This window comes from Embiotoca jacksoni, unplaced genomic scaffold (genome assembly GCF_022577435.1).
Source record: "Embiotoca jacksoni isolate LCO1_2020_lvr unplaced genomic scaffold, fEmbJac1.0.p SCAF_12, whole genome shotgun sequence".
NCBI lineage: Eukaryota > Metazoa > Chordata > Actinopteri > Embiotocidae > Embiotoca > Embiotoca jacksoni.
In genome coordinates this window covers 15,248,414-15,258,510 of record NW_027185252.1, presented here as the reverse complement: position 1 = coordinate 15,258,510, position 10,097 = coordinate 15,248,414, and the positions used below count along the sequence as shown (strand labels likewise).

General features: G+C 41.4%; 1 protein-coding gene across 1 annotated transcript; it reads right to left on the bottom strand.

Moving 5' to 3' along the window:
- Nucleotides 1-79: 79 nt before the first annotated feature.
- gpr137ba (G protein-coupled receptor 137Ba) lies at nt 80-8,280 on the bottom strand. The gene is made up of 7 exons (XM_069145064.1): nt 7,533-8,280; nt 5,652-5,701; nt 5,316-5,538; nt 1,797-1,943; nt 1,276-1,404; nt 746-867; nt 80-628 (listed from the first exon to the last, which is right to left on the bottom strand). Exons 1-7 carry the CDS (start codon nt 7,911-7,913, stop codon nt 514-516), a joined length of 1,167 nt encoding a protein of 388 aa, XP_069001165.1. The 5' UTR covers nt 7,914-8,280; the 3' UTR covers nt 80-513.
- Nucleotides 8,281-10,097: the final 1,817 nt, after the last annotated feature.

Sequence of the window (10,097 nt, the reverse complement as noted above, 5' to 3'; positions counted from 1 at the left end):
ATTGGAGATTGTACATGTTTAAAACATAAGCAACTGACTGTCAGTTTAATATTTGAGTGTTTGTGTTATTTGAAAAAAAATAATTGCATATATTTTCAACATTTCAATATTTTTAATATGAATTAAATGAATCTCTCCTCTATATAAACACATCTGTATGAAAAAAAAAGAACGTGTTCATAGACAGTACATAAAATAGTTATACAGTACATATTACAAAGGTCAGGAAATATATTAGGCAGTATTCAATATAAACTATACACTGAAAAAAAGAGCAGATCGTACTTTGTACAAGGAATGTGCAAAATGAATGTCCCATCACTGGGCCTTTACATACTGGCAAAGAAAAAGTCTGTTAGTTCTTCTTCTCTATAGACAAGATAGGAAACCGAATGTATGAAGTTGAGGGCGACCTTCATACCCCGTGTGCTTCGGTCAGTAACACAGACTGTGCAAAAATCTACAAATGGAAAAATAAATCCACAGGTCAGCAGGAATCGGTGTGAACTCCAGTCAGTAATGGCTGAGCTCTTCTGGATGAGGAGGGAGGCTGTAATTATCCTCCCCTCCAATGTAGGCACCGATGCCGCTGCTTTGGCTCCCCCACTCGTAGCCGTCAGCAGCCAGACTGGAAAAAAAAAAAAAAAAAAAAAAACACATCCATTAAACTACGTCTCTATATCTTGCCACATATAGCTTCTTTCACGTATGTTGGTTTATGGAGAACAAGTCATGGTGTTGTTACCTGGCTTGGATGTTCTGAGGCATGACGCTCCACGCTAGATCATCGTCGCTGTCGTAACGCCGCGGGTTGTCAAAGAAATAAGCCCGAGAGGAGAAGACATGACCAGGAAGCCCAGAGACACTCTGAAGGACAAGCCCAACACCAACCAGACGGTAAACACAAGTCACCATGATGGGGAACAATACTGGTCTTTTTTTTTTTTATATTTGAGGCAGTGGTTCCCAACCTGTTGGCCTTATTATGGCCTAACTTAATTGCAGCCCCTAATCGCACCCGGCATAGTTCATGGCACGTGAGCAGTTCTACCAAAGAGTGATTCTCCCTTAAGACTGATCAATTTTGTCTTTTAATGCCTAAAATGACAAAAACTGCAGTTTATCACAAAGAAAACAAAAAGGGACACTTCTGTGTAGCTGAACTACAGTTTGCTTTATCTGTTGTTTTTTTTTCTATAAATCATCTAGTGACCCGTTGTAGGGGCCTTGACCCCCAGGTTGGGAACCGTTGGTTTAGGATAACTGCTGACTCACCCTGTCGAGGTTGGGCTGCCGAACTCTGAAGAAGAAAACTACAAGAGAAGTGGGGAGCAACTCCCATACAAACAAAATCACTCCAAATACGATGTAGCCAGTGTCGCCCAGAGTCGACTGTAAATCTGCCTGGAAAAAAAAAAAAAAAAAAATTACTACAACACCTCTTTTATCCAGTGATGGAGGGAAAACTATATTTTGTGATGTCAAACAACCACCAACAATGCAAACATTTGACAAAATATTTGGAGTTTCCCCCTTTTTCTCTCAATAAAAAATGACTTGCATCCCACAGCCAGTTAGCTCAGCATTGATTAGCTTGTAACTTCCTGGAAAGCCACACTTTTAATACGAGCGTAGCTTGAGGAGCTGCTAAGCACAACTGTGTCCCTGTTTCCAGACTCCTCGTCGACATGAGGTATCGAAGGTGACCAGGAGAACCTCATTGTGGTATGCCAAGCTAACTGGCTGTTGGCTCTAGCTTCATATTTGCAGTTGAACTCTTGCTTTGAGGGATTCACCTGGTCTGAAACGTTGTACCAGTCGTAGTCAAAAGAGTTAATACTCTTGTTGGAGAGTCCCAGGACGACCAGATTGTAGCAGGCCCGGGATGCATACAGGAGGATGACGATGGCTCCGATAACTGTCACCTGGCACACAGACGTTCCCTGCACAGTGTGAAGAGTTGCATTAGGAAATAAGATATCAATCATACATTCATTTGTGGTTGTTGTTGTTTTTTTTTAATTTCTTTTTTTGATTTTATAACTTATCAAGACAAAACTTTGAAACTTTAAGAATCCAAAACAGAAGGAAAAATCAAAACAACAACAACAAATAATAATAATAACAACACACTAGCACACCACCAGCCTGACATAATTACATCCTACTCATATCATCCGGTCAGGGCAACATCGGTTCCAGGGTTTTTAATCTGGCAGAGCAAAGTCCATTCCAGAGGGGTCCAGCATGTCTAAAACCGGCTCCCTTATCTTGACAAATCCCTTGAAGTGGAAGTCAATTTTCCCACAGGAAGGATTTCCAACGTTCCCTTATACCAGTCGTCCAGACAAGGAGTATCTTTAGAAATCCAGAATTTAAGAATAGTTTTTCGTGCTATATGCAGTGTTCCAATCAGTTTAGTGTTGTGGCTGCTCCTTGTGCTGCTCCCTTTAGCTGCCAAAATACACTGAAGAGGTGAGAGCTCCAGGTCATATCCAATCAGAGAAACCACTTCGTCCTTTATTTCTCTCCAATATGTTTGTATCTTTTGACATTTCCAAAACATATGTATACATGTACCAACTTCAGAGTTACATTTAGTGCATGTAGGAGAACTTATACCATGCCTGCCCCTCAGCAGTGGTGTACAAAGGAGTCTGTGTAATATTTTAAATTGTCTTTCTCTATCCGTGCTACAGCTCAAAATATTAGGTGTGTTTTCTATAAATGATGTCCATATATTTTCATCTATCTGACATTCCACGTCAATCTGCCACTGTTTACGGATGTGGTCAGTGGAATTATTAAGATTTAGACCAAAGGTTTCATACACATAAGAAATACATCTCTTTGATGTGGACTGTGTGAGGATTTCTCCCAAAAAGGACATATTTGGAGCGTGTATATTTTTTGGTATAAAATGTCTTATTTGTAAACAGCAGAAGAAATGTGACTCTTGGAGAGAGTATTTACTCTTCAGGCCCTCAAACGACTCCATTGCTCCTCCTTCATAGAGTTTGACAAGTTGATCCAGACCCTTTTCCTGCCAGAGCCTAAACACAGCATCTTGACATGAGGGGGGGGGGGATCTGGATTTCTCCATATGGGAGCCAAAAGTCACAAATGATTCTTAAGTCTAAAATAGACCATGGTCTTGCTCCAGGTATTCAACGTGTTCCATACAGTAAAGTTATTTTGAACCGTCAGCTTTTCCCTTTTATAATTTATGAAGGCACAGAACTTTAAAGTGAGTAAGCCACAATTTGTCGACTCCATATCAATCCACGTATTTGTAGCCCCTGGATTCACCCACTCATATATGTATTGCGTTTGTGCTGCCCAGTAGTAGAACCTCATGTTTGGGACTCCCAATCCTCCTTGTTGCTTGCCTTTCTGTAGTTGACCTATTTTCATTCTAACCTTTTTACCCTACCAGATGACTTGTGTAAACATTTTATTCAAGTCAATGAAAAAGCTGTTGGGAATTGAGTCTCGCAGCATCTGTAGGGGGACAGTAACCTAGGCAGTATATTCATTTTGAGCACGCTTATCCTGCCCAACCAAGAAACCAGTAAAGTTCTCCACCTATTCGAGTCTTCTTTAATGCGTGTTGTGATTGGTTTATGATTGAGTTTAACCAGTTTTTTAAGGGAGGGGCCAATTATACGTAACCTCCTTGGGTGACAAGTGTAAAGGGAAGCCACTAGGTGGCGTAGAGCCTGCCGTAGCGCCAATAGGCAAGACCTCAGTTTTTAATAGATTAACTTGAAAACTTGATATGTGCCCAAACAGACATGGGATGGTAGTATCTATCTCGACCAAGTACAGTAGGACGTCATCTGCATAAGGAGACATTCTTTTGCACTGTACCGTTGACATTAACACCCTTTATCATTGATGTGGTTCTGATGAGCTCAGCTAAGGGCTATGAAGCTAATGCAAACAAAAGAGGGCCCAATGGGCATCCTTGGCGGTTGCCACGCTCTAGTGGGAAAGGATCCGAGCAGAAGTTAGTAATAACGGACGCTCTTGGAGAAAAATACAGCAGTTTCACCTAGTCAATGAATTCTGTACCTATTTTAAATTTTTCCATAGCATAGAAAAGGAAGTTCCATTCAACCCTATCAAATGCTTTTTAAGGGTCCAGAGACACTACCAAGCCCTGCATGTTATTATCTCTAACGAACTGGATCATGTTCAGAAGCTTCCTGATATTATTGGAGGAATTCCTCCCTTTAATAAAGCCCGTTTGATCAGGATTTACTAATATTGATATTGGTGGTTGAAGCCTCAGGCATTAATGAGCGATATGGGCCTGTAAGAAGCCGGGTCTTCAGGGTTCTTGTTTCTTTTCAGGATCAGGTTAATGTTAATGCAACACTGTTTCAGGTAAATGGTGGGTTGTATTGAAGCTGTAGTTATAAGTTCTGACCAGATGAGGAGTGAGTTTGTTTTTAAAAGCTTTAAACCACTTCACACTCCACATTGTCACTTGGGCTTAAGGATGAACTGACAAGATTTTGGGGGTCAAAGGTCAACTCACTGTCGTCTCACATTGACCCAATCCTCGTGAATGCAATATCTCAGGAATGCCTGGAGAAAATTTCTTCAAATTTTGCAAATGTTCACTCGGCCTCAGCGAGGAAGCGATTGGATTTTGGTTGATGATGTGTGTGAAGCCTCCACATTTTAGAATTTTAGCTTCTTTGCAGCAACTTCTATATTTGAAGCCTTGTCGACTGTCAATCAGCTTTGTTGGCCAAGCATGTGAACGCATAAAGATTCCTTCAAAGTTTTCACTACATGTATTATGTGAGTTTGGACAGATATGGATGTAAACTAGAACTTGACTGGTTGGCAGAAGCATACAACCGTCAGGCAGTAATTGTAGTTGTGGGCTAAAATGAGACTTAATGTCATGAAAACACCTATGAAATCATGTAAAATCTACACGTAAGGCAGGAATGGCGGCATTTGTAGGGAAATGATGCATGATGTCATGTTGTTAGTTCGTGTTAGATAACATATAGAACATGGTGTCCTAACTGAATTATACCCTCAGCTTGCGTATGCACCACCGTGCAATTAGTCATGTACAGGAAAGACAGAGTTGCTAGGGAACAATCACTATGTGTAAAGCATGAATTATATGCAGAACTGTGTCTTCACACAAGGATGCAGAATACCTTTTGATACCAGTTATAAAATGGCTGTCAGATAAATCACAAGCCACGGACTTTACAAGGAATAACGACAACTTTTTTTATATTCGATTTCTACTCTCAGTGCCACAGAGGACCAGGAAGTTGTCTCACCTTGGACTCCAGGTAGATGTTGGCCAGTGACATCTTGGCGATCTTGTAAAGACATAAAGAGAGCGAAGTGGCGCACAGGACGAAAAGTGTGTCGTTGATTGCGACCCTCACGAGCACGATGGTGTGGGCTTCAGCGGAGGACATCCTCACCAGCAGCGCACACACTAAATTCACAACCAGAAACACCAGGCTGATGAAGAGGAAGAGGAGGTATAGTGGCAACCTGTTGGTCAGAAAACAAAACCAGAGATGGACTTCATTCATATTAGTTGAATTGTAAATTAAATTCAGTAAATGCATGACCCCCACCTACTAAAGGTGTCTGTCTGGTCTTACCTGTATCTCAGAAGCTCTGGTGCGTATTTGGACTTTGCCTTGAAAACAACCTGTGACAAAAAAAAACGAAAACAGCATCATGCAAATGCGTCACACTGTTTAGGCCGACCGTTTTCACTTCTGTATTCTTGCAGTTTGAAAAACAAGACTTTCTTATGAAACAGGAACCTCATGGCTGAAAGTTTTGAACTTTAGATACGCAGTGGTCCACAGCACAGCGCCACGAAGCTCAGAGTCTCACTGTCAACTCGCAACTGTGACTCACATCAGCGCAAGAGGATTACGCTATATAAATAACCTTCAGGCAGAAGCCAGAGAGGCTATTATTTGATATCTGGATTATGTAAACAGTTGAAGAAATGATTCATCGCATCACACTTTGTAGCCAATCTGAATGAGAGTCTGGTACACTAATAGCAACAGGTCGTATTTACAAGACAGTAGATTCCTTGCTATCAACTCATGAATGACAAGGACAGTGTCATTTCAACACCTTTCACTTTACTTGTATCCTGTATTTAAACCACAGTGTGTTAACATTCGACAAAATTCCTAACATTCAAAATCAAACATTAGCATTATCTTTTAATTTTTCAAACTTTTAATCTAAAGTATAAAAGCAGAACACAGTTTGTTGCATAATAAATTAGTGAATTATTATAATAATAATTTGGTAACATTTTCCATATGGTGCAATGCATTTATAATTTTCTACCGAAGTGGTTAGTCATTTGTTCTCATAAGTAATTTTCAAGACATCGTAAGTCGTCCACTTGTCATAGGCACGTTTTACAGCTTCCAGACGTTTTATAGACACTTACCACTCAATCAAAAAAAAAAAATCAATAATAAAAATGGAAATATGCTTCAACCCTATTCTTACTATTTATGTGAAATTTAACCACAAATCCAGTCACATGGTTTTACAAACACAATTTGATTTTGAATAAGAGAATTAAGCAACACAGGCGTCACATTTACTTCCGCCAAGGAGGTAAAACAGCCAGCAATCATTATGGAGCAGTCGGGGTCAGCGGCGTCTTAGAGAAGAACAGCTGGGATGTGAGGTGACTGCGTATTTTCACATCATTCTACTAGTTTTGGAAATATATCCAAATGTAGTGGTTGCTGTTGCAGATTATGTTGTCAAAGAGGAGTGGACCGTTGGCCAAGGTGGAGGTCTGCTCTCTATAAATACCCTCACAGTTTTAGCTACGTTTTTAAAGTTGTATATCTAATTTACTTCATAATGCACAATTACTGGAAGTTACTTAATGTTTTGACCAGCAGTTGCACAATGCATAAAAGTTTCAGTTCACTATGACACACACGATGACAAAGATCCCCTCTAGGCCCTCCATTGCATTAGAAATTCTTGAATTGTAACAATAATCCATGTCCGTGTACAGTTTGTAATGAGGTTTATCCACAAAAAATGTTTTGTTATGTTGTTAAAAAAAATTTTTAAATTACATCTACTTTTCTCCTTTCACTGAAAAATCCTGAATCTTTTTTATTTTAGTTGACAGAAGACATCTACAGCCTTATGGAGTCTATTCTCAGAGTTTGTGGCCTCATGTTTCAACAGTACACTTGTTGAAGTTAAATACTGGACCACAACTGACCTCCGCACATGTCGTGATGTCACACACTCCTGCTCATACATACGTCATAAGATGAGCCTGAAAACAGACTCTGCACATAGGCTACATCACTCTGATTTAACAATGTGTTAAAAAAAATATGTATGAGTGGATGGGGGCTTTAAATCAGCTCCTTTAAAATCTGGAGTACTGTTCCCACATGACATAGAGTCAGGTGGAGGTGTTGACACTACGTCAAACCCCGTGATATGACTGACATCTGAGCCTGACAACTCACCTGTGCAAAGTAAAGGTTCATGAGGCTGAGTGTGAAGAACTGCAGGCAGACAGGGAAGCAGTAGAGCAGCCAGAAGGGAAAGGGCCCCAGAGTGTTGGCTGTGACAAAGTTCTTGAAGTAGAAGGAGAAGAGCACGGTGCGCAGGGCCGACCACAGCAGGCACAGGAACAGGAACACCGTCTGGTAGCTGAGCCGCTTGTGTCGGTACCGCAGGACCAGCCAGAGCTGCACGTAGATGAAGATGAAGAGGAGGGAGTAGAAGACGGTGTACACCACGGTCAGGCCCAAAGTGACGTAGGGGGGTACGGCCGGGCTCAAAGTTGGCAGAGGCAGGGACTTGTCCATCAGCGATAGCTCCATCTCCTCCACCAGGGCCTCCATGACCGGCTCTCCCTGCCCGGGGGGAGGAGGGAGCGGAGCGGCGGGGAGGCGGGTGTGCGCCGCCGATCTCTGCCTTCACGCCGAGCCGGCGTCTCGGCTCTCACGGTCGGCCGAGGAGGAAAAGTGAGAGCAGAAACCACCGAAAAGGAGGAAGAAACCGAGGCTGCGGATGGGACTGTCAAGAAACGCGAGGAGAGAAACGCAGCTGGGAAGAGAAAACAAGTCCAACTTCCTGCAGCCGAGCCGGAGACAGCCAGAGAGCGAAGCACATGATCAGTGATGAGAATGAGCCGTTTGTCAGGAGCAGCAGCGGCGAGCAGGAAGCTGCTGAGGGCTGCAGCTCGGAGCTCCGTGCGAGGACCGGCCCCCCCCCCCCCCCCCCCCAGGGAGCCTCCTCCTTCTCCTCCCTCCCCACCGCCGCGCGCATTACTACGTGACGGTACGCAGCGACTGACGCACGCTACTGTACCTTTAACCCTGTGATGGGACTTCCCACCACAGCACTGATCCCAGGAGGGCAGCGCAGTGCTTTTACATGTATTTACTGTCATTTTACTGAGATGCATTTATCATGCAAACTACATCAACTTTAAAACAACTACAACAAATAACACGTGATAGTTAAGTCTTAGTAAAGATCATTAGATGTTTTTGGACTATACTACAAGCATAAAAAATATCGGAATAAGATCAAATGTATGTAAAAATATCAAATTATAATATTAACTAAAATACAGCCTGTACTATTGAACAAAAGGTGCTGGTAAGATAAATAAGTAGTGTTTACTGCAGTAATTGAAATTATATTTGTCAAAAGGTTCTTAATCAGCTACAATTTTATTCATTATCTAAAAAAAAAATTGCGTGGTCTGATTCTTAAGAAGCTTATCGACTCTGATCTCTTTACAAGATTTAGGATAAGGTTAAAATACCATTGTATACCACCACTGTGTAAATAGTCAAACCTATGCAGCACAAGACAACACATCCTGAGTTTTAGTTCCTATGATACTAAATCTTGCTGCTCTCATCATGCTCTCTGCCTGAAACGCCCACGTCTTCCTGGCTTCACAGCTGCATCTTGTAATGCAGGTTTTCCATTAAAAATCTGAAGCTATGATAACATCATCAGGATAAATTTCTCAGTCTTTAGAAAGCTCCTCCACAGCCACAGAAGACATTATACAGCTGTCTGGATCTTCAGCTGTAAAATCACAACAGCTCCCCTTTAATTCTGATCTACAGTACTTCACAAACCCTAGTGAAGTTTGTTGTGGTTGGTGGTAGTAAGGTTTTTGTTTCACAGGACTGGGGCATGTGAACATGAGGGAGGCCAAGGATGGACATCTCTCGAGGTCACCTTTGGCTGTGATGATACATTAATCTTTTATCACGCGGGGACGCTGCCACACAGACACCACACTAAACAGGATGCTGTCAGCTCCAGTACCTCCCTTTAGGCTGAGACCTCAGTTTAGATATACACATTCTCATGAAAACATTAGGTTCAGCCTTTTTGGTGAGTAAAAGCACATTCTATTTTTTTTTTTTTTACATATTTATTTATGCTATAATTAACAAAGCTGAGAACTTTCAGCCAGTAAATGAAAGAGTTATGTGTATTTGTATATTGCTCTCTTTGTTCCCAGGGTTGCTTCAGCCTGCATGCAGCCCGGATAACCGTCCACATCTTTGGTTTCATGTGTAAATAAAAAAAAAAATAACAATAATAATGGACTGGTGATGAAATAGCACTTCAATCTGATTACCAGGCCACAGCATCTTGATATAGACACATCAAACACCGGCCTGTCGGTTCCCAGGCAACATGGTTTGAGAAAACAGACTCACTCAAACACTAACATGTCACAGCTAATGACATCACTGGTCCCAGGGTAAATATCCCATCAGACACCGCAAGGGCCCGATGTGTATCATCATTTAAGAGCAGTGAACTACATTTAGTTTTATACATACGAGTACTGTTAGCAAGTCTTGTGGTCATTATGAATTTATTTTCTTCTCTGATAAAACTGAGTCGATCCTGTTCAACATCCATGAGAGCAATTTTTTTGCATAAAATGTATGCTAAATAATAAAATAAACAAATACATATTGTGTGAATGTACCTACTATATGTACATCAACTGAAATTATACTGATACATGAATTATTTAATTCTAT